The following is a 25,834-nucleotide window of genomic DNA, read 5'->3' on the forward strand; positions in this document are numbered from 1 at the left end:
ATCAGCAATCCGAGCACATCTCTCGCAGACGGGTGTGGACAGACGCGAGGGGGGAGAGGGGGATGCTGGATAGACACACCAGCACATCTGTCAGACACAAAGACTGTGATAGACTGGCCAGGTTTGCCCTGAAAGTGAATCTATAGTGTCACTGCTTTACAGACACGGTCTAACAATGATGCAGGCAGCCAAGGAGAGAGAGCTATATGCTGAAAAATAAAGAGTAGGAAGATGCCAAACAATATAGCAACATCTGTTTTGTCAGGGAATGAGCATGAGAACAGAGAGAGCTAAATCTATATTAATGAACCAGTTTGCTCGGTCTCTGGTCATGTTCATATTCTCTGCCCTCCTGCTGAGTCATGCAGTAATTGGCTGTGAAAATCAGCTTATGTAATTTGTTATTTCATATTCATTATTACATAGTAAACATCATTTTTTCCAAGAAATTATGCAGTTTATTACATTTTCAGCTGCTGTATTTATAGATGAAAAACACTTGAGTGAAGTGCACTCTGTCATCATGCACTTACCTTGAAGCTGTTCCAAACCTGCAAAAACCTTTTTTCTACAAAGCATAAAAGTTCAAATTTGGTCACATTTTAGATAGGGTCCAGTTCTCACTATTAACTAACTGTTAACTATGACTTTTGCCTCAATAAACTCATAATTACTGCTTTTTAATATCAGTAAGGTTAGTTAAGTTTAGGTGATGAGTGGGGTTAAGGGATGTAGAATATGGTCATGCAGAATAAGGCATTAATATGTGCTTTATAAGTACTAATAAACAGCCAATATCCTAGTAATATGCATGCTAATAAGAAACTAGTTAATAGTGAGAATTGGACCCTAAACTAAAGTGTTACCTGAAATTTTAATGAATTTTCATGCAACTCCTTTCCATACAATGGAAAATATGAATACCATGCTCCAAAAATGACCATTTAATGGCCACAATAAAGTGGTCCAAATGACTTTGTGCTATTTAAACAAATTAAATCTAAGACAGTAGTCAAATCTGCTATAATTGCAGCATTCAATTCTCATTCTCATTCTGTTGTGTAGAAAAGAGCTGTATTAAAAATTCTGAGTCGGATCTTTTTAATGAATCGGTTGATCCAGTGCACAAAACCTGAATGATTCATTTATGAAGTTCAACTCACTGATTCAGTGTTCCACTGCTCAATGAAAATGAAGATATTCAGTGAATAATGACTTGAATGAATAAAGTATATATAATAAAGTATTATATAGCACTTTTCACAATATAGTTTCAAATCAGCTTTACAGAAAATCATGATTTTAATGTTTGCACAATGTTTTCATAAAGCTGTTATATAATGTCCAAAGTACTTGTCCTCTAGTTTTTGTTCTTTTAAGCCTTAAATCAAGGACATTATTCAGAAATTCCCTTTTTGTGGGGAAACATGAGTGTGACTAAACGACAGAATTTAAATTTTTGAACGGATTATTTAATGCGACTCTCCTCTAGAGAAGCTGGTCTCTATCTTACCACGGGTTGATGGTGTATCACAAACCCGAGTGTGCGTGGGTGAATATCATTCTAATGGCATCTGAACAGAACTCTGTTCCTTTTCTGTGCGTGTGTGTATGTGTGTTTGTGAGTGGGTGGGCGGAAGCTGGGGCTGTAAGGTGGGCGGAAATTGTGCCTGAAAAGTGCACAAGAAACAAAAGCGATGCATTGCTGACTCCCATCATGCAGTCTGTTTGCACTGGAGAGAGAGTAGGAGTAGCAAATGGTCCTTAATCACTTTGCATCTCTTCAGAAAGCTTTGACGTAAGCCCTGCTGCAATGTTTTTCTGCGTCAGTGCTAATGTGTCAGCCTTGTGTCTGAACACTTGTTAGCTGATCATTGCAGCATCAACTTCGATAAAATCGAAATCTCCTCGTGCTTGCGTGTTAAATCATTAATATTGCAAATACTGTAAAGTTTAATGGCTGTTTACAACATTATGCTGTGTTTGTCATTGGGACACATTTTAACTCATACTCCCACACAGTGCCTACACAGTTGATTTTGTAACAGGCACTGTCTTTTGCAATGATCAGCTGTGGGTGGCCATTTTAACACTAACTAGATCCATCTTGAGGATAAAATCAGACTACTGATGCCACTGAAATGTATCTCTTCATCACTGATGTGTTTGTAAGAATTCAGCAAGTGTGTAAGTGTCTTAAAGCACAGAGGGATACTTTTAATAGCGCTGTTTTAAAGCAGAGTCTATCCCTGGACGCGTGTTGCCAGCCAATCCGTGGGCTGTATTCCTCCCGCTGCTTAATTGGTTACAGTCTCTTCTTATACCTCCCCGATCTGCTGTTACCATGACAATTTACTCTCTCAAAGTGCTGCCAATTTTCTTGCCATTTTGAGCTTTTTGCTTTTCTTTTTAAAACGTTTTCCTCCGTTTTAGGCCCTCTGAGTTAGAGGTTTAAATTAATATCGTCTGAAAGGGCAGAGATAAGACTAAATTACACATTTGGAAGTTCCTTTTATTTGGTGTGAAATTGTATTTAAGCAATTATAGAAAACAATAGTTCTTTACACTCAATCTTTAATAATGTGCAGTTATGCCTTCAGTTTGTCTTGCTGCTGTTAATTGGATATTTCATTTGTATTTTCTAACACGGTTTCCTAACCAAAGCGACAAGTGATAAAAAGTTCTTGTCTTGACAAGCTGTGATTGCCGGAAACAATAAGCGACGGGACATTTTATCGCCCGCTTGGTTTCTATTACTGTATCATTACTGTATTTTTTTAGCTTCAGTGTAGACAGATAAGTGTCACTGTAAATTGAAATCATGTGACACTGAAGAATGGAGTAATGCGTAAGACACTTAAAGGGGAACTATGCAGTTTTTTTTTTTTTTTAGCTTAATTTACCTTAATTGAACAGCTTCGGAGTCATTGGAATGGTTATATTACATTTTCAGGTTGAATGGTGGCCGTCTCGCTTCCCCCTAGCGCCTGTGAGCGGAAAAACCACCCTTGCAACTTTGGGCCGGCGGGCCGCTGGCCTCAGCGTCAGGAAGTATCGCGTGATATCAGGTCTCTCTGTGTAACGAATTGCTTTACGGCACTGCACACATACAAGTTTATTTGCTAGCCGTCTGTGTATCATACATACCTCAGTGGATGGCTCCGTGCATTCGCCGGCTTCTTTGAAAACAAATGCACATGACCAGAGGGAGAAGATGGGAGGAGGGTTTTTACGACAGTGTTGTCAAATATCTATTCCGAAGCTGTAGGGGGAGCTCTATAGAGAAACCTGCGAGCAAAAAGCGAGAAAACAGCGAAGCAATTGCCAAAACTGCATAGCGCCGCTTTAAGAACTTTTACAGACCCCAAACTTTTGCATTGCAGTAGACATCAAAAGTTGTTGTGGTCTGTGTTTGTTTACAGGGAAGCCTCTGAGATTGACCAAATGATTGAAAACCATATTAATATTTGTAATTAACACCAATAAAGACCTTAATTGTATAAAGACCTTATATGTGGTCACAGTTGTCTTATAGTGTGCTCACAATGTAATACAATCTCATTTTCATTGGCTCAGCACCAATGGACTCTTATTTTGAAATTCTGTTTAATTTTCCTTTGTTCCTGTATCCCTGCTCTGTTTAGTTTTGGTTACCTTCGTTTCTGATTATATTCTCTTTTGTTCCTATGGTCACATATTATCTGAACCTGTCTGTCATTATGTTCGACTTGTATTTGTACTCCCTGTTAAGTTTAGTCTCTGGTCGGTTCTCATTTTAGTTTGCATGGTTGCTGATTTATTTCCTGAGTGTTGTGATTAAAGACGTTGTGTTCGCAAAATTGTTACAGACAATTGTAGCCCTTTGTGAGGTCTGCTATGATTTTTGAAGGGTTAAAAGTATGACAAAAGAAGTGAAAAAATCCTGCCTGGATTGATACAGAAAGTATGTGTAAATATCTGCCCGTGTACATGCTCATGTGGGCGTGTGTTGATGCATGTGTGTATGTGTATGTGTCGAACAGAGCAAGTGTCGGCGCGGATCGTGCAGGAAGTTACGGCAGAAGCGGTAGCGGTACTGAAGGGAGAGCAGGAGCTCCATCCGGACACTGCCGTCAGGCTGCCATCAGGTAGGCCTGTAGCAGAGCATCCTGGGATACTGGAGGTTGGCCACACTCAGGTCTGCTCTTAAAGGACTTTATTGCGTTGGTGAGACATGGAAAAAAATGGAACGCAATGGGAAAAGTAAGGGTTTATTTTTTGGTTGAAGGCGCTTCTTAGAAGGCTGTGTACATACAATGGTCACACTGAAGAAGTAATTTGACCAGTTATGAGTCATTGTGATTTATTTTGAATGCTGAGGTAATTTATTGAAGATCTTGCAGGTGTTAAGACCAACAGAACATATTCCTTAATGGAATAGTTCACCTACAAATGAAAGTTGTTAGAATATTTTTTTATGTTGTTTCAAATTCTTATAACTTTCTTTATTCCATTAACACAAAAGGAGAATGTCGGGATAATGTATGTTAAAAAAAAAAAAAAAAAAAAAACTTTATTCAGCAAGGATGCATTTAATTAATCGAAATTGACAGTAAATACATTTTAATTTTACAAAAGATTTCTATTTTAAATAAATGCTGTTATTTTAAACTTTATATTCATCATTGAATTCAGAAAAACAAAAATGTTTCCACAAAAATATTAAGCAGCACAACTGTTTTCAACATTGATAATAATAATAAGAAATGCTTCTTGAGCACCAAATATTACATTGATTTCTGAAGGATCATGTGACACTGAAGACAGGAGTTATTGCTGCTGAAAATACTTTTTAAAATATACCAAAAAGGGAAAACAGTTATTTTAAATTGTAATAATTTTTCACAATAGTAGTTTTTACCATATTTTTACTGTAACTTTAGAATGGTAGTGTACATTTACAATTGATGGGAACTGGTACTTTCAAGCTTAATAAAGGATATAAAAGCACCATAAAAGTATGACAAGTTATTATACCGTTACAAATTTTCTGAAATCATACAAGAGCTTTAACCAAAATATACTGTAAGTAATTAAACATTGTCAGTAAGCTGAACTCGAGAAATGGATCAGTTGGATTCATTAATGAATCATTCAAACCAGTTTTGTGAGCTGATTTTATTAAAATTTGTATTAAATAATTATATTAAAAAACTAAAAAATAACGTTCTTCACGAATCAGACATCACTACTCACAAGGAGAGATACTTGTCAAGATTTTCATTTAATTAAAATTTTCAGGTGAACTGTTCCTTTAAATGTTTACATATTTTGATGTTTGTCAAACATAACATGGAGAGACAGTACTCAAATAAGTTTCATTTATGATTTTATTTTTGCTTTCCTATCTTTGTGGTATGTGATAATCATTGTCGTAGTGTCTGTCCGTTCCTCACACTGTGAGTAAACTGATCAAAGCTGTAGAAAGCATCACCAGGGCACTTTCTTTTCCTTCATAATGACATATTTGCCCTGACAGCTGGCCTGTCCCAGCTCCTTTCTGCTTGGGTTCTGTAACAATCCACTGGCTATCTGTGTGTGTGTGTGTGTGTGTCACAGGGCAGAGAGGGTCAGAGTGAGGGTGAGCCCTGAGCCCTCTCTGTCTTCTATATCATTGTAAAAGTGGTGGACTTTTTTTCTGGTTTCTGTGGTCGTGCTGCATGTCATTTGTGTTGTGGTTTTACCTCAGCTTTCTTGGTTTTGAAAGTGCATTATTGAGTGTGTGTTGCTACTGTTATGTCAGTTTCAGTGTTTTGACAGTAACTTTATAAGGACTGGGCAGTATGCTGCATACATTAATGGTTGTGAATGTATGTAAACTTGTAACTCGTAATAAGTTGTTGTTTGAAATGTATGCGAGGAAGGAAGAACTGTATGTGATAATGTGTATTTGTTCACTTGTCTAATAAGCTAAAACAGTAAAAATGTATTGCAAATAAATGGCACACATGAACTTAGATCATTTACAGGTTTGATCATTTGTGGTTATCCTTTTCTTTTTCTTATTACAAATACAGTAAATGCTTCATAGTCAGACTTCACAAGAAAAAGGGGAATAAAATATAATCCATAGCTCCAAGTTTCCACTTGCTGTGCTGGAATTAGTAGTCAGCAAAATTAGATAATGTTTTCTCGACTAACACGCTTGATGTTGAGTCAGTCTGTCAGAAGAGCTCAAAGGATTAGTGATGGCAAAGCATTCGGCATACCAATCCTGAACTTAGTCTTCTCTCTGCTCAGCATTTCCTTAGAAACTTGACACGCACATACACACGTGTTTTTATGTATTTTTCTTGTTTGGACATTTAAAGAAATTTTGCTTTCTTAAGATTAAAAAAGTCACACCAGAGCTGGCTTGCATTTTGTGACCTTGTTCCCTCCATGTATTTTGTATCCATTGTATCGTTTCTTGTCGCTCTTTACTATTTGCCATTAAAAGGCAATGAATGAATGAATAAATAAATAAATACGTGAAAAATACACAAATTTGTAGGGTCTGTTCCAAAACCTTGTGAACCTAGTTGACTTTTTACGATACCTACACTACAATTCAAAAGTTTGTGGTCGATCATTTTTTTAAATGTTTTTGAAAGTAGTCTGTTATTTTTTATTTTAATATATTATATAATGTAATTTATTCCTGTGATTGAAAAACGGAATTTACAGCACCATTTCTCCAGTCTTCAGTGTCACATGATCCTCCAGAAATCATTCTAATATGCTGATTTGCTGCTCAAGAAACATTGATTATTATTATCAATGTTGAAAACAGTTCTGCTGCCTAATATTTTTGTGGAAACCCTGATACATTAAGCTTTTATTTAAAACATAAAACATACATTTTTAAAGATTATAAATGTCTTTACTGTCTGTGATTTTTGATCAATTTAATGGATTCTGAATGAAAGTATTAATTTCTTTAAAAAAAATCTTGCCAACCTCAAATTTTAAACAGTAGTTTATGTAGGGACAGAGCCAAAATGGGACGCCAAATTTGTAAATGTGTTGATCTGATCTTGATCATTGTCTTGATCTCTTCTTCTTCTTCTTTTGTTTATTTACAGTGGAAGACTCTGCAAACCTGCCGCCTTCACCTCCACCATCCCCAGCAGCGGAACATTTTGGGCCTTTGGATCAAGGTAGGGTCATGCTTCATGTGTGTATGGAGAGAGGTGAGGTGAGAAACACACTGAAAGAACTTGAACACCTTTTTTCCCCCCATGAGTATTCTAGTCACCCTCTGACCCTGGCTTGAATGAGGGTGTTCTATTTGGGGACGCCTGCTAGTCCCACCCCTTCCAGGCTGATTTCAACCCTCTCACAGTGCCCTACAGATGCCCACACGCCGCTGATCTGTGGGGTTGGTCTAAAGATTGATGGAGTTGTGTTTGCAGGATCAACTTTGCCTCCTTTGTTGACATCATTCAAGTCGAACTCCTCTTCCTCATCCAGCATCTTCAGCTCTTAAACATGGCCTCATCTTCATAATTGCTAAATCCGGGAGCTTATCTTGATCAAAAACCCAAGCCAAAGTGACCCCGCCCCTTTCTAGTCCTCGTAACCAATCAAACCCAACCCCTCCTTATACCCCGCCGAACCATGGATCTTGACTCTGCCCTGCATGAAAGCCATACACCTTGAACTGAATGCTGTACTGTCTCACCTGCAGCTGATGTTTCCAGGCTGAAACCGTGTGGCATTCAGATTGCCTGCTCATCCTCTCTCCAAAGCCCCCCTTTAGAGATCTGTTGATTGCTCCAAACCTCTCTCAGTTCCTCTGTTCGTCCCTGTCTTTGGATTTGCATGTTGTATTGTAGGTGCTGTTGATGTTGTGGGCTTGTGCTCGTTCATCGTTTTGACTGTGTCTGTCTCTACTGCCCGTGGTAGGCCGATGCCATGCTCAGATCACTCTCTGAAGCTACTTAACTAAACATTAATGCCACAAAAACCTTAAGGAGATCATTAAGTCATTAAGCGGATACGTAAAGTTAACATGAAATCAAAATTGCCTCTTTTTAGTACATGTTCCTTGTATTATTGTGTGCAAATCATCGGTGCACATTATTTTAAAGAATTAAATCATCACTTTTTACACCTTTGAACAACTTTTACTTTATGGCTTTATGGTTTTACCTTTTTTTGTCATTTAAAGTTAAAATTAAACTCACTTGTAACTACATTTTATGACATGTATTTACAATTTTGATCACAATTACAATTAAACAATCTTTTATAGAGTTATGTATATCCAAAATTGTTTAATCTTTTTTTCTTTAGGTTGAATTTTATTAATTTTACTGTGCCGTGAAGCTGAAAAACCTAAACACAACAACATTAAATATATATATATATGTAACATTTATTTTAAGTTCTTCTGTGTTTTTTTTGTGTGTGTATATATCTATGCAATATATTATAGAATTTTAATATCAGCCATTTATCAGTTATTGGCTAAAATATTAAAATAATGATCGACTTATCGGTATCAGCCAGAATTTAAATATCTGGGCATACCTAATATTAATCACTCATTGACTCTTTACCATGCCTCTTTTATTTACTACTCACTCATAAATATTTCACATTTCACAATATTTCAGCAGACACTAAAGAATAATACAGTTTCATCCTCAGTTTAGACTTTAGACAAACCTATAAAATGTCATCAGAGATGTTCAGACTCTGGTTATGGCATAGCGCCACTACGGTCACACTTTGTGTTTCTCGACACTGTGTGTTTGTGTTTGTGTTGTGTGTTGTGTGTCTTTCTCTTTTCCGTAGACATTACACATACTCCTTTCTCGTTTTATTTCTCACTTTTTTTTAGCTCTCTTTCCCCTTATTTTCTCTCTCTCTCTCTCTCTCTCTCTCTCTCTCTCTCTCTTTATCTCCTCCCTTCCCCCTCAATTCTTGCATATTCTGATTTGCCTTCTTTTTACTTTCTCTCTTTCTCTCTTTCACTCTTTCACTTGTTCCTTTTTTCCTCCCTTACTTGCTACACCTTTTCTATCTTCCTCTCCTTTTCCTCTCTGTCTCTTTGTCTCTGTCTCTTTGTCCAGATTTCCCTGCAGTTCTTTTCCTTGTGTCTATTTGTAGATGTAGGGGATGAGGAGGAAGCAGGTCCTCTCCGCCGCTTCCAAAATTCTCGCGAGAGGTGCAAGTTCCTCGCCCCCTCCATCTCAGTGTCTGTGCCTGAGGATGACCCCTACCACTCTGACGAGGAATACTATGAGCACCCTTTATTCAGCCCAGAGTGGACGCGCTCTGGCTCTCGCCCCCCAGGGCAGGCCGCCGCGTTTAGACAGATCGAAGGTGAACCTCGCATGGTTCCTCTCTGCCATTCTCTCCTCCCCTCCTTCTCCTTCTTCCTCCCTTTCCTCTCTCTTTCCTTCCACTTCTTTCTTCAGCTCAGCATCAACACCTCTCTCTCTCTCTTGCTTTTCGCTCTCTCTTTCTGGTCCGCCTCTTCCTGTCTTTTGTCTCTGTTGTGTCGTGCCCACTCTGACCGAAGCGTGTCGTGTGGGGGTGGTATCTGTTTTTGTACCTTGTTCATTGCAAGTCATTTGGATTTTCTGCAACTTTTGTGCCGTGCAGTACCAAGGCACGAACGTTTGTGTTTTTAGGCAAAATCCCTGCTGCTATGCATGTAGTGCTCAGTTAAAGGAGGGAAATCACTGACTCTGAAAATGAAATCCAAATGACTTGCAGCATCAGCAGGACATTTGTGCATGCTGTGCACATTTTCTCCTTTGCCTGTTTGCCGTCTTCTTGTCTCCGCATCTGTCCGCCCGTATGTTAGCCAGTCTGTCCATTTGTACTTTTGATTGTCCCTCATCAGGCCCAAAAACGTACCCATGCGTCTCAACAGGCCCCTCACATTTCTCCAACCTGCTGATGTACACATGCTGTAGATCACAGGATGACTTTCAGCTCTTCACATGGTGGCCCACACACACAAGCATCTCTGACCTTATTGCATCAGTGAAGAAGGGGTAATCGCTTTCAGCGCCAAAATGACTCAGTGAGGGTTGTGTTTACAATTTAAAGGAGCCATGAACTGATTTTTTTTATTTATTATTTTAAAATGTTTCCTGGGGTGCACTTACTAATGTTAGTATGATTTTTACATAAAAAATGGTCATAATATAGAATAAAAGACCATTTTCTACCCTGATTTTAGCCCTCTGATTTGAAAGCTCTGTTGGAAGGGGCGTGTCTACTGTGAGACTTCACTCAGTGTAATCGCCCACTGCAGTTATTGACTAACATCTTGGATATGAAATAATGCTGAGACATTCACATAGTTGAAAATAAATAACCACTTTCCTAGAATTAGGATCCTTTGATAGGAAAGGTTATTTTAGTCCAGTGATCTCTTCTCATCTCACTAACCTGCCAGTGGGCGGGGCCAAAGACGTGATGATGTAGAAGTAGGCGTTGATTTGATTCTACAGAGGTGGGTCTTTCGCCGCACTATTACGTCATAATGTGACAAAATTCCAAACGAGACGTTTTCTGAGCTTGGATTCAATAAAAGCTTTTTTTATATATATATATAGTACAATGACCGCATATGTTAAAAGATCAAGGAATTTTTGATTTCTCAATTCATGACACCTTTTTTTGGAAACCAAGAACTTAGACAATACTGCAACCAAAGGTTTTTCAGCTGTTTTTCATGGTTTCTAAACAGCTACATTGCTTTGTTTTATAAGCTGCGAGCTTGCAATCTGAATCAAATTGTATAAAAGAAAGACTGTTTGCAAAATAACTCAAGACAATAAACTGATAACACACACTCTATTGCAACCAGAGCAGTCTTTTTAAAATCTTTAAACGAAAGCAAATCTTTTTAATGAATTGGTCAAAAGTTCTTATTCATGTCCAATTCGAAATTAACTGAGAACTGTTGAGTAATGTGTAGCCTATTGTTTGTGAGATAACTGACTCATATGACAACATGTAGTTAAAGCAGTGTTGTTTTAGTATTATTTATATACTATTATAGTATTTATTCATTTGAATGAACTTTTATATTTTTAAAGCGAATTCAAATTAATAAACACTTTACCAATTTTGAATTAGCTATTATTTTTATTCATTAATTTAAAATTGTTTTTTTTTACATGCTTTAGAAATTTGTATTATTATTTAGCTTTCATTTTAGTTTATATCAGTTTTAAGTTTAGTACCTTTAATACTTTAATGTATTTCAGTTAGTTGTGAAGGCAACATTTCTAGTTTTTTAAGTTGAAATAATTAATCTTATAATTTAATACACATATTTTTATATTAATGTATTTTATTTTAATAAATATTTTTAGCTTTAGTTAACAATAATAACACTTTTTTGAGTTTGAGTTTAAGGTTGTGTTGCTTCCTCAAAAGAACTAAAATAATGCATTAAGTGGAATTAGAATCATTAAATCCCTTAGAACTTTCTACATTTGACATTGAGTTGCTGCCAATTTGTCCCCCCCACCTCTTTCCTATACCCTCTCTTTTTTCTCTCCTTCCACTGCAGCATCCTGCTGAGATGTGACCTGGTATGGTCTGAGTTGCCATATCTAGCCTGGCTCCCAGCAGAGACTGTTGCAGTTTCTTATCTCTCTCTCTCTCTCTCTCTCTCTCTCTCTCTCTCTCTCTCTCTCTCTCTCTCTCTCTCTCTCTCTCTCTCTCTCTCTCTCTGAACTACATCATAAGCTTTGTTCTGAGCAAAAATTCTGCATCTCCGGTTTCACATTCATTCTGACATCTCAATAGCTCCCTGGCCGGCATTATTATGGTGCTGTGGGTTTTGTTGGGTCTCAGTTGTGAGAGACAATGCAGATGCACACAGCGCTGTGTGCTAGTGTGTTGTGTGCAAGTAATGTTTCATGTTCAAGAATGAAATTGAACAAATGAAGGAGCTGATATAGAGTATTTGTCATAAACTTTTGAAATGAGCATTGATAATGAGGTACATATTTTTAAATGAATAATTTAGTGATTTTTTTTTTTTTTTTTTTAGCCTGTAGGGAACCCCCATTGATTATTGGATGAAAAACTGATTTAAGCAATATTACAAGATAGATTATCTGCTGAATATCACCATTATATTATTGGCTGTAAAAAAGAAAATCATTTTATACACAATATGACCAGTATTGTGTCTCTTTTTACTGGAGTGTAATTCCAATCTGGCCAAAGTAAAATCAACTGATGCATGTTACAGAGCAAAGCACAGCCTGTCTGAAACACTGCAAACACAGACAAGCGGAGTGATCAGAACTGATTTTTTAGTCAAATACATACTGTAATTAAAAATGGTTCTTTGAAATTGTGAGAAAAGAATCTTATCTGATTTTCCATCACAAAACAGTGTCACATTAAATTGTTAATATATACAATTCTAAAACATTATGTGCAGAATTAGATTGCATATTCATCTTCTTATTTTATCTGCTACCACTTATTCTCAAGGTCAGAGAAAACACCTATACATACAGCAAAAGTCATGGCATAACTGATAGAGCTGAAAGTGTCCCACCTTTTAAGTAACCCAAGTCTGTGTTGTCTATAGTCTTGATGTTTCCACTTGTCTCCCTCTTTATGAAGAAGAGGAGACCATAGAGAGTCTCTCAGCTGCGGAGGAGGAAGAGGAGGAGACTTCCGAAGCCGCAGCAACAGCAGCAGCTCTAGAGGAAGAGGAGGATGAGGAGGAGCAGTGGAGTGGGGAGGAGCCTGAGCAGGAACCCCCATCTGAGCTCCTAGAGCGGGCAGAGGTCATAGGCGAGGCCCAGGCTCTGCCTGGCCTGCAGGCCGAGGCTGAGGTTCACACGCAGGCAGCTACTGCTGCTGACGAAGCCCCTAATGGGAGATCTGAGGAGGCAGGGGGGCAAGAAAGCCTTGCGGAAGGTGTGTCCATCCTTCTCACAACCTGCATGTTTCTCTCTCCCTTCACAAAAAAAAGCTAAGCGAAAGCATCGTGAGAGCTTTCTAAGGGAATGTGGGTGGATGGCTCAAATATCTCCTCTATCTGCTGATGCTGCAAGGCAACACAGGCTTGATGGTGACCAGCTTCTGTGGCCAGAGCTGTGTGTTTGTCTGTCAATGTCTTTCTACTAAATTGCTTTTCCCAGAGCAGCTACCATCTGCTAGCTATCTGATAAAGCTTTTTCTGAACTTTCTGCTTATTTCTCTATTGACGCTACTGCTGCCAGGTCGACCTCTCTCATTGTTTTCCATTGCTCAGTTAATTTTTATTTGCCAGCTACATTGCCAGTTTGTGGGTGATTTTTGCTGCATGCGCCAACAAAACACCTGTTTTTACAAGTGGGATTCTATGAGAATCCTGTTTTTGTGATATTGTGATATTGTGTTATGCTTTATTTTCAAAGGCATTTGAAAAGCCAAGCTTGTTGATTCAAATTTTATTTGTTAATTTTCATTTTGCTTTTTTTCTTCACATGGTCATTGTCATTTCACATGGTTAACATAATAGAAAATGTAGAACAATTTTTGAATAATAAAAAACAATGTATTATTTCATGAGAGGTATTTTAAGACAATTACAGTCAGCCACATGTATAAGTGTAATTTATACCCATTTAGTGCTTAAAATGAGCCTCATTAAACAGTACCTTGCACATTGTTGTCTTTTAGATTTCACCAATATTTCTGAAATAATCTTCTGAAAATCAGCCCCACAGTGCATTTTCCATAATCTCTGAATATGTATTTGGCAGAAGTTTTAAGATCAGCTATTCCATCTTGCTGCTGGTGTACTGACGTCAGTATCGTGTTTGGACCACCTCCTTGGATATTTCATCCTCATTTTCTGGACCTCATCCACGCAACATTAAATGTTCTGGGTCTGCATGCTGATCCTGTCATATCCATGCCATCACTCCATCACTGAATTGGTATGTGTGTATCATCGGCTGCTGCTATTTGAAAATGGAAGTTCATTTTACCAAGAGCTTTGGCTGTCTGTGTGGTGGTTGGCCTGGCAAACTTGTACTTTGAATTATTAATAATGCAATACAATGCAGACTACTTGAGATTTGCTTTCAGCTGTGAAGATGGAAGCAGAGCGGCCAGAAAGCGAGAGGACAGATCCCATTGGCATGGACTTCACTGATTCTGCAATGCATCTAGATGATGAACTCCCATCTTACCAGAGCCTTACCAGAGACACAGATATGCCAGAAAGCCCCTTTGCTCGAACATGCCCCATGGAGGATTTTGAAGTGCCTCCAAGTTACCAGGGTCATGCCAAAGATCCAACTGAAAAGCCTGTTGTACAAAGTGGTGCTGTGAAACAGCCTTCAACCGAAGCAGGTGACTCCAGCAATATCCATGAGGTCAAACCAGGGCAGATTCAAGACAAACAAATGGAAAAAACAGCAACAGAGGGGGACATGAAGGACAAATCTGGCATGTCTGCTTATTTTGAGACCACTACAATTAAGACGGATGCCGCTGGGTCTCAAGGAGAAGGGTATTATGAGCTGAGTACTACATCAGAAGAAGAAAAGGACTCTATTGGTAACCTGCCACTTCCCGAAATCAGCTACAGCACTTTGGCTCAAACACACTCTTTGGAAGTCCAGCCAGATCTTCCAAAAAGTAGCGCAGACACACTACTTACCACTTCACCAGCAGAGAGAAGAGATGACTGCAGACTGTCTCCTGGAAAACTGGCTCTAGATCAACGAAGTTACTCTTTGAATATCACCATTGGGGCAGTGAATCATGGTGATGCCCAAGGAAGTCCTAGAAACTTCTCTCCATTGGCCACCGACATCATGTCTCATACTAGTGGGAGCCTTGACGAATCTGCCGATTATCTTCCTGTCACAACTCCCTCAGTGGAGAATATCCCTCAGTTTCCACCACTGATCTTGGAGACAACTGCCTCTGTCACAACTCCATCATCTTCACCTCCCCAAGCAACAATCACTGATGTAAAGACAAGTCCACAGACAGAGTCTCCAGAATCACCTGTCCAAGCCAAATGCTGTTACAAAAATGGCACCGTCATGGCCCCAGACCTGCCTGAAATGCTGGACCTGGCAGGTACCCGGTCAAGGTTGACGTCTGACAACGCAGAACCAGATATTATGAGGAGGAAGTCTGTCCCAATGGACATGTCTTCTATGGTGAGTGATTCTTTAGCGCATTTGTTCAAAGGTGACCAGGGCCAGATGGCTACAAAGAGAGAAATGCAGCTGGAGGAGCAAGGATATTGTGTCTTTAGTGAATACTCTGGCCCCATGCCATCCCCTGCAGATGTGCACAGTCCAATGGAATGTTCTCCTCAAATCTTCAACACAGTGATATCAGAGGAGAAAGAAACTGGTCTTGATGCATTTGGAAAACAGGAGTGTCTATCGACTGAAGATCTGAAAGCAACAGAGGTTGTTACACCACAGGCAGAACCAGCAAAAGAAAAATCAAGGAGTGAAGATTCCTTTGAAAATGAAAGTGCACCTTCTGGAAAACCTTCTACAGAGTCTAAGCAAGATGAGTCTGATCTTTTAAAGACTGAACCCTTGGAAGAAATCAAGAGTCCAACTTTACCTGACAATGAGAAAGGACAGTTAGACAAACAAGCTGAAACATTTATTACACCGAAAGTGACGGTTACTCTTGAGGAACCAAAGCCTGATTTTGATGTAGGTACTAATCTTGCAGCTGAAACCGAAGCTGAAATAGCTGCCTATGAGAGGCAAATTCGCAAATTGGAGATGGAGGACCGGCCTCTGAGTGTAGAGGAGGAACGGGAACTCCAGGAACTCAGGGAGAAGGTGAAGAATAAACCAGACCTTGTGCACCAGGAAGCTTATGAGGAGGTGGATGCAGAGGATGCGTACCAGCTCACTGGAGCTGCAAAGGACAGAATTGCTCGGCCCACCAGACCATCTCCAGCATCTTCTGTAGAAAGTGCTACTGATGAGGAGAAAATGCATGTTGGCGAGTTTGAAAAACCTAGATCACCAGGTAAGAAAGAGGCTCTCAAAACAGATCCTAATAGATTATCTCCAGTTGGGTCTTTTGAGAAATATTTTAGAGAGGAAAGACCTTCTGAGCAGGAGGTAAAACAGAAAGACTCAGTGGAGCCCCTCAAAGAGAAAGTTGCTGAGGAGAAACCTCAGCCAGCTCCTTCAAAGACAGATGAGGGTTCGGTTGACACCACAATGACACAAGAAGTAGAGGAAGAGGAAGAGGTAGAGCTTGCTAAGGAGCCTGAAGAGGTTATGCCAGAACCAAAGCCAGCTCTAAACTTGGATGAGAAGCCAGTGGTAGATAAAACTGAGCCAATTGAGGTTGTGGTCGACAAAGGGGAGGTTAAAGAGGTTGAGAAAGAAGAAGTGGAAGATGAGGAAGTCTTGGATGGGGCCAAAGCTGCAGAAGACACTGTTGAGTCTCGAGCTGCAATTGAGTCAATAGTGACAGTGGAAGATGATTTTATCACGGTGGTGCAGACCATCGATGAGAGCGAAGTCTCTGGACACAGTGTACGTTTCTCAGCTCCCTCTGAAGAAGAACATCCAAAGCTCCTCCAAGAGGAGGAAGAGGAGGAGGAGTCCGTGGAAATGGCACAGGAAGTAGAGATGGAGGCTCCCAGATTAGAGGAAGTTGTAGATGTTCCAGAGCCTATTGAGCCTTCTGTATGTCCAGCCAAAGAGATAGAAGTGCCAGAGAGTGAGGCCCCAACTCAAAGCTACGACGACTACAAAGATGAAACTACCATTGATGACTCCATCTTAGACAGCTCCTGGGTGGACACTCAAGGTGTGATTTTAATATCTGTTTTGCATTAAAATTTGCTCAGCAAATGACAGAATCTTTCAGAATTGTTAACTTGCTGTCTATATTTTTAGGTAGTTTGAAACGGTCATAAATTAGCTGGCTTGCCAATATACAGCAATACAATTTGTAATTGTATTATTTCTGTGAGAGCGTAAATTAGCTGGCTTGCCAGTATATAGCAATACAATTTGTCATTTTATTATTTCTGTGAGAGCCATGTTGAATTTCAAGTAAATGCATGTTTACACCCTGGTATAAGAGTAGCTTGCCTGTTTCACTTCATGTACTCTGTAGATGATGATAAGAGTATGGCTACGGAGAAAATTGAGCCTCTACCCAGAGTGATGAGCCCTGTCAAGAAACCACCCGCAGAGAAACCAGTCAAACAGAGGGCTAAAGGTGGCAGGGCAAAAGGACGAATCACCACCCCTGAACGTAAACCTATTCGCAAGGAGCCGGTACCCATCCAGAAAGATGAGCTAAAGAAGAAAAAAGGTTTTTGTTGCTGGAGTGACATTGTTTATTATGTATATCCTGTATTTATTTTTTTTCCATTATGATGGGCATTAGCCCTCCACATGTTTTTTAATTTAATTTAATTTTATTTTATTTTATTTAAACAAATTAAATACTTAAATCTTTATGTTTATTTCCACTTTGGATAGATGTCATGTATCAAATGTAAAATTTTGTATTAAGATTTATTTTATTTTTTTTACTTAAAAAGTGCAAGCAATCTTTTGTTACATTTTCATGAATTACATTTTTATTAAAATAAATTAATTTATCATGCTTCAACCAATCATATTTTCTTTTACCCCACCCCATGACATCTATGTTAAATTATTCTTTCAATAAAAGATGAATTGATATTTTAAGGGGAGTGACTGTATCTCCTATTGTCCTGAATCGTACTGCTGCTGTGACTGTCCTTGATTCTTTGTCTCCCTCTTGTAGCTCTGATTAAGAAGGCTGAGCTCACAAAAAAATCTGATATTCAGACGTGCTCTCCTTCCCGGAAGAGTGTTTTAAAGGCTACCGTAAGGCACCCTAGACCTACTCAACATCACGCGTGTGTTAAACGGAAACCCACAGGTGATCTCTGTCACAAGGAGCTGTTTTGCAATGTGGCTGGCAAACATGGGCATTGGCATGTTGTTTTAAGAGTGATGCTTGTCTATTGTTTTATTTGTTTTTCTTTTCATGTATTTTATATAACAGATTGTTTTAGTTACATAAGTTTTATGTTCATGCAGTGTTTGTAATGAGGCTCACTGGTGTTTTATTCAATTGTTTTGTTTTATAATGTTTTCATTTTCTTATAGTATGACCTTTCATTTTGTTGTCTGCATGTGTTCTCTCAGTTTTACATGCTTGTTCACACTTTGTTTTCTTTTCAAAGCGATGCTGCTTATTGAATGTTGTGCGTGTTTGTCTTGGGGTTAATTTTAAAGGATGTCCTTCTGACTTAATTGTGTTCGATTTTAAATATATGAGGTGAAGCATACAGTAATCACTATTTCCTCTCATTTTGTAATGTTTCTATTCTGTTGTATACAACATTCAGGGACCAATTGCATTGGTCTCCAGGCAACTGGTGGTTTGAGTGAGTTCTGGGCGCTTGGTTAAAAGAAATGGCCTCCATCTCTCTGGAGGAAAGGAACTTACTGTGCCATAATGAAGTTCCACTGTTATCTTTCTGAGAATTGTGCTTGAATTCATGGTAGACATCTGATACATTGCTGCAATCCCCCAATTAGACTTTACTGAAAAGCCTCTTACATAATACAGTTCATTTTCAAATTCTCTGTTAAGCTGTGCCAAGTTGTTTCAGAGCAGAGCTTTCCAGTAGCTACAGAATATTCAGTTGTGAGTAACAATCCATTTCATATTTGATCCTAAATAGCCCAATTGGAAATACTTTGGCTTGAGCATTTAAAAAATAAATCTCAGTTAATTTTCAGAGAGAACTACAAGTAAGCCATTTGTTGGTTGATTTGCTTGAAAAGTTAAATACTTTGGTTCTGTGGCGCTTTCAGGAAATTAATCTAGTAGTTGACCAGCCCACACCACAACATTGACTCAACCAATGGCGTGAGTTTAGGGCAGCACTATCTGTTTGATCAATCAAACCTGTGACATTACACACTTCAGCTCTATGATAAATAATAAAATAAGTATAAAAAGGCTTTTAAAAATTTGATGTATATGTGGCTGCTTTTGAATACAAGATTACATTTGCAGTGTGTTTGCTTGTGTGTAATGTTCAATACGTTTTATTTTCATTAGAGAGGATATATATCTCTAAGGTCTTGGAAACAATATTTCTCTTTATCATTCTCAGTTTCTCTTTTTCTCTCTTTCTCTATGCAGTGTCTGCAGATGGTCGACTGCCCTTCAGTGTGGCCAGGCACTCCAGAGATCGGGTGTCTGTAAGAACCATATCAGATTTCAATTTTATACAAATATAATGTCCCCAATTCAAGCGTAAAATTCGCTTAACAGATTGTCGATAAATAGTCAAGTCTGTATACTAGGGATCCGCTCAAGTACTCATAAATATAATAGGGTTTTTACACAAACATACCAAAGGTCTTCTTTTTAATTTTGTAGTTTGTTTGTAATTTTGTAGTTTGTTCATATACATACTATATATGGAATTTAATAAGTATTCTAGATTAAATTATGAATAGTGCACACTGCTTTTAAACAGAGCTAATAGAATGTGACAGAGCTGCATTTTGAGCCTCTGTACGCAGTCCCTTGGTTTCCACTCTTTGTATTGTCTGTACATCACATCTCATTTCTGCATTGTTTGTTTTACAAGTTTGCATGACTTTTCCTCCTTGTTTCCTTTAACCTTAAAGTGATACATTGTGTCCCCTCAAGCAGTTTAATGGCCCATGTACTAACACTACATTCAGAGAAACTCAACACGTTTTCTTCTCTTTTTTTTTTTGTGCTTGCTCATTTTTTATTGCCCGAGTGGTTATGCATTCTGCCCAGAATTTAATGCCCTTGTTTTTGCCAAATGTGTGGTCAGATGTTGCTCATTTCGTTTGTGTAAACATTCTTTCATGCTGAATTTTATTTCATGTTTTTGGTTTCATTTTCACCGTGCATGAATCACTCATCTGTCCGTGTTCCTCTCATCATAGACCTCCAATCCCACAACACTAACAAAGATCCCTACCTCTAAAATTCGGGCAGAGGCTTTGTTGCCGGCCCGGCCGAACTCCGCCAGCTCCTCCAATAAAAGGAGCCCGTTGGTCGAGGCAGATCTTTATGAGCCCCGTCCTTCTTCAGCGGGCCCACAAGTATCGCTAAATATATATGTTGTAAAGGTAAGCAGGGAGCGAGATGGTTCAAATGACTATTTGCTTCTGCACAATATTAGACACTAACTTTCCAGAGAAAACGGCATCCTAGAATTTGTTAACCTTTTGTTTTGGATGCACTATTGTTTTAAGTTCCCAATGATTCCAACAGGATTAATGATTCTGTCCTCAGGATGGTGGTTCTCGGAGCCCAGAGAAGAGGTCATCCCTGCCACGGCCAGCATCCATACTAACCCGTCGCTCACACATGGCTGAGCACGAGGAGAGTTCCACTTCCATTACCAGTTCTGGGTCCACAGCACCACGCAGGCCCACATGTAAGAGGCATCGCGGTTGGAATCAATGTTTCTCAGTTTCCTTCCCTATTCCCCCTTTTGCTTTAATGGTATGAGACAAATTACCATGACAATGCAAAACAAGCAACCACTCTTCTAGGTTCTTTAGACTTGCAGATTCTAATGAGGATATTGGGTAGTTCTGCGGTTTCAATGATCTGTTAAGCAATGTTGTTATAATAATTTAATTCATAATAAGCTGATGACAACACATAATTGTTTTTTTTTGTTTAAGCAAACCCAGTTATTTAATGCACATCCAGACATCTAACACAAGACTTCTAAAGCCACAGTAATGTGGCATATAACAGTAAAAATAACCTGCAGATGAGCAATATGCAACTTTATTTCTTTAATACACATACAACCCTCATATATAATGATATTTGATATTGATCAGACTTAATTATCACTTATTTTGATTATACAGATTGCTTACTACAATCAGAATGAATACAAGACATTTTCTTAGTATTGCATGGTTTTTATTTCACAAAAAGCCAGTATGCACTGCAAGAATTGATGAATAAAGTACTGCTGTTGCCTGAAGAATCTGAATTGCTTGCTCAAAGTTTTTCGGAGACATTTGGATCTATTTTAGACACATCTTCTCTGCTTCAGGATCTACAGACTTTCTTTAACTCATACATACACTCACACCCTTTCTTCCCCTGCTCCTGTAGCATTCCGTACTGAAGTCAAAGCAGAGCGCAGGACAGGCAGGTCTCATAGTATGACAGGTATAGAGTATCATCCCTACTGTTTCACCCTGTTTATTGTCAGTCCTTCATACCTGCTGTCCTGTGCAAGGATACAGTCACCATCAAAATTCAGTGCCATTAAAAGTTATTCATCCCAATAGCACATTTTGTTACAGAAGTGGAGCTGTAACAGTGAATAATTTTCATAGGCACTGTTTTACACAGGGATTTTTTTTTTCATTTGTACTTTTTTTTCAGTTATGCATGTGAGTACACTTTTCCGTTATGTGTTTGTGGCATTTAAAGTCCATTAAATATTTTTTTGATACATAATGCCTTTTAAAAATCAATAGTAAGATTTATTATCTATCATTGTCGTCGTCATGTGGGGTCCAAAAGTCTGAAAAAGTCCACTATGCAAAGAAATGACTTCTAAACTAGTATTATTTTACTTTCACTGTAAGAAGATCTAAAAATGTACATGAGAAGCAACATTGCATAAGATATTAAGACTTGTTTTCATAAACTCAGCTTTCCCTTGATTTTAAATGGCTTATTGACACTAATCAAGTGAAAACCTAATTTACTTGATCAAAAATACAGTAAAAACAGTAAGTGGGACATATTAATACAGTTGCCTGATTGGAATTGGAAAAGGAATGATCCTTCAGAAGTTATTCTAATATGTTTATTTGCAGCTCAAGAAACATTGCTTTATATTATTAATGTTAAAAACAGTTGTGCTGCTTAATATTTTTGTGGAAACCATGATACTTTTTTCAGGATACTTTGATGAAATTTCAGAAGAACAGCATTTATTTGAAATAGAACTTTATAGAACTGACATTTTGAATTAGTTTTATGTACCCTTGCTGAATAAAATTGTTAATTTGAAAATAAAACGTACTGTACCTATATTAAACATACATTCTCTAAGAACAGGTCTCAGTATCATATCTGTTGTATTAAGTTAGGGAAAAGCTGAATAGGAGCATTTTCACTAGTGGACTTAAGACTGCACTGTAATATTTATGTGAGAAAAATTTCACATACATTTGCTGATGTTGCACTTCCTAAATCCTAGCATTTAAACTGCTAATTAAGTTCTGTTTCCACTGTAGGCACAGAGTCTGCTCGGTCCCGCTCGGCCCGCAGTGGCACCTCCACACCCCGCACCCCCGGGTCCATGGCCATCACCCCTGGTACCCCTCCCAGCTACTCTTGCCGTACTCCGGGAACCCCCCGTACTCCTGGCACCCCCAAATCCCTCAGCCTGCTGTCACAGGAGAAGAAAGTGGCCATCATCCGCACACCTCCAAAATCCCCGGCGACTACACCCAAACAGCTGCGCGTCCTTAACCAGCCGCTGCCTGACCTCAAGAACGTCAGATCCAAGATCGGTTCCATTGACAACATCAAGTACCAGCCCAAGGGGGGCCAGGCAAGTCCAAATAATCCCAATTCATCTTGATTTCACCCCAACTAAGGCTAATAGCCAACTATCCACTCTTTGTTCCCCTCCCCATCCGTCTTTCTTGCTGTTTTTATGCTCCTTCAGGGTCGATTATTTTTTCCCTGTGTGCACACTGTCATTTAAAGTGTGCTTTACTGTGTTTCGCACTCATTCGCATGTATCAATTCACTGTGTGCATGCTAATGGCTGCACATAATAGCTGTTAGGCCATTTCACTCGTCTTGGATTGACTGGTTCTTTGCCTGACTGGAAGGTAATATAGCACTTGTTCTTATGACATGGAGCAAATCATGTTCCAAAAATGTACCTCATATTATTTATTTATTATATCATTTTAAATGGCAACATTTGCACTTTGAGATGATCATAAGGATGTAGAACCTGTCATTAGACCATAACTGTGCTATTCTGCATTAAATGAATATTTGCGCTGTCAGTTGATTAAATTAATTGCATAAGTAATTTTATAAAGAAAAACAATATAAAGTTATGTTATATAAGTACATGTATATTTAAATGTAAAAATATTAAATTTTATACCATCAGGTTTTGCCCCAGTACTAAAGAATAAGTTATTTGTCTGACTATCTACTTTTTCTAACTCTCTATCATATAGAAATGCTGGAGAGACTGTTCTAATACAGAACACTTTTGGAATTATTTGATTGTATGCTAGATAGCCTTAGGTTGCATTTTGGGATTATAGAAACTTCAAGGATACACACATGAATGCTTATACACCCATGCGCCAAGGTTGTTTTCCTCCTATGTCTAGGACACTCTGGTCTTGTATGAGGTTTGTTTACTAGGATGAATAGAGTTCATTTGGGACGATGGGGACGGCTCTTGATGTAAACACCCCTTGTGTTTTTCGGTCATTTCATGCACACTCGCTGTAATGAGCAGGGTGTAGGCTGCGTGCTGGAGTGACATGTTTATGTCTGGCTCGTGGCAGAGTGCAACAGTGCAGAGAAAATGATCTCGTCAGCCGGAGGAGGGGGAGATTGGGAGGTTATTGGGGTGGGAGACTGCAGTGATAAACTAAAAGTAAGGGCATTGGAGTAATTGTTTGTCTATGAGACAATGTGTTAGATTTCAATTCTTGAGAAAACGATGTGTGAGACATAATGTAAAGTTTTTAATCAGGACAAGATCAGTTGTTGATTACATTTGAAATAATATTAAATGTTGGACGGGGCTTGATCAGGAAATGATTGGATTGGATTTTTTTAAAATCATTTTAAGAATTATTTTGATAACATTCCTATAGAGGTTATATGTTTATTTTTTTTATTACATTTTAAAATGTTTTATCCCAATGAAGTCCATTTATAATGTTAGTGGAGTTTCTTTTTTATCAAAACAGTAAAAATCTTGATAAAAAAATATATATATGACTAGAAATTATGTTTACTAAATACAGTATAAGATTTGATTTCATATTGCCTTTAAAAGTTAAAAGTACAGTAGCAAAAAAAAGTTAATTTTATTACAAATTAATGAACTCTTAAGGTCCAGAGAGTGAATAGATAAAACAACATTTTTGGACTGTTTTTGATGAAAATAATCTTAACTTATATAATAATATAATAATGAAATACAACAGAAATGTAGATTGTTTCGCCTTTTAAGCAATGACTGATAATAGTGAAAAGTAGCAATTAAATCATTGTCACTTTCTAAGTTCATCACTAGTCTTTGTGAGCCCTGTAGACTTTACAGTGACTTTACAGTCACTTTACTTTGTGAGCCATTTAAGACTTTACTTTATGAATCATTTAGTGAACTTGAAAATGGCATTGGAGTTAATTTAAGGACACTCAGGACACCCTAAGGAGGGTGTGTTGTATAACCTATGCCACGGCCTGAATCTGTCTGGGCCCAAATGCTCCCTCACCCCTGGATGACAGTGGGTGTCTCCCCAGCATAGTCACTCACAGAACAGGTCTAAGAGACAGTGACATGAGCCACAGTCTCTCAAGGTTGAGTGAGCGGGCATGTGGCGGCCACTGCCAGTCTGTGTTTGCCCAAGGGTGTGACTGGATAAGAGTGCTGCGCCTGTCTGTGCCTTAATGACATAATATGTCTACTGAGGGCCACTGAAGCAGACTGGGACAGTCTGAAAACCCAGAACCTGGAAAACTCGGAAAGCATGTGCATATTTAATGTTAGAACATTTCATTGGATTAATATTCGTCTAAAAGCTGCAAAGATACATCAGCTCTAAAGCTAAGTTATGTAGATACTTGTCTGTTCAAATCTAAATGGTTTTACTTTACAAATATAATTAATAGTGATGTTTACTTTATAATTTAATTTATAATTTAATAATATACTATAAAAAATATAATAATAATAAATACTGAGAATCATACCTATTTTATTTTTATCCCCCCCCCACAAAGTCAGTGTTTTTTTTTCTCCTTTTATTAAAACATCATTTTTTATGTAATTAATGATGATAATTTATACAGTATATAAGATTTTGATAAATGTAGAAATTGTATCATACCTCATTTCTTAAATCCTAAGGTCTTATGTCATCTTAAGTCATAATTTAGTTCTTCATGATCATATTTCACCGTCTTTCTGACCTGTAGAAATACATTTTCCATATGTGCTGCTGTGCCTTTAATACTTATTGTTTAAGAAATGTTTAAGAAAACATAATTTTTGCTGTTTTTTAATACAAATATTTTTACTGTCCTCAAAAGATTTTTATTTTTTTTGACTGGTCATGAATTTACACACAGTATTATGTTAAAATGTAAAGAAAAACCTTGCTTTTGTTATACTATTTTGTCACCAGTTTGTGAATCCTGCAGAGTAACATTCCCATTTAGATCGTATCATCTAATCTTTAAGAAATGTCCTCCCGTATGAAGTCCATCTCCATAGTGGAGTTTTTTGTGCTGCTGGACATTTAAGACTTCTTTGAAAACTTTATCGCTTAAATGGATGTTCAAAACGAGCAATTGTTTGCAGCTTAGTAAAAAAAAGAAAAAAAAGAAGCCCTTTGCATAACTTTGGTGGAACTTTTGACTTCTGAAAGTTACTGTATGTTTTCATGTAAAATGATCTCAAAACACGATTGAGATGAGATTAAGCAAAAATCTGACTACTCATGTGACCCATTTAACATTCTTTGTG

General features: G+C 38.1%; 1 protein-coding gene across 19 annotated transcripts in view; it reads left to right on the plus strand.

Annotated features, from left to right (window-relative positions):
• map2 (microtubule-associated protein 2) overlaps nt 1-25,834 on the plus strand; it is a 112,752-nt gene that overhangs the window by 76,197 nt on the left and 10,721 nt on the right. For 4 of the 19 annotated variants that reach the window (XM_084122065.1, XM_084122077.1, XM_084122079.1 and 1 more), the window contains exons 5-16: nt 4,023-4,127; nt 7,104-7,178; nt 9,136-9,351; nt 12,637-12,936; nt 14,095-16,818; nt 17,131-17,331; nt 17,794-17,931; nt 19,210-19,268; nt 19,995-20,180; nt 20,347-20,491; nt 21,193-21,249; nt 22,332-22,651. In XM_084122065.1, the coding sequence (XP_083978191.1) occupies nt 4,023-4,127; nt 7,104-7,178; nt 9,136-9,351; nt 12,637-12,936; nt 14,095-16,818; nt 17,131-17,331; nt 17,794-17,931; nt 19,210-19,268; nt 19,995-20,180; nt 20,347-20,491; nt 21,193-21,249; nt 22,332-22,651 (4,526 nt within the window). Of the gene's footprint in view, nt 1-4,022; nt 4,128-7,103; nt 7,179-9,135; nt 9,352-12,636; nt 12,937-13,837; nt 13,944-14,094; nt 16,819-17,130; nt 17,332-17,793; nt 17,932-19,209; nt 19,269-19,994; nt 20,181-20,346; nt 20,492-21,192; nt 21,250-22,331; nt 22,652-25,834 lie in introns of those variants that run through there. The other 15 variants (XM_084122078.1, XM_084122082.1, XM_084122083.1 and 12 more) reach the window with 13 other exon arrangements.

Source organism: Abramis brama (assembly GCF_963993115.1).
Source record: "Abramis brama genome assembly, chromosome: 8".
NCBI lineage: Eukaryota > Metazoa > Chordata > Actinopteri > Cypriniformes > Leuciscidae > Abramis > Abramis brama.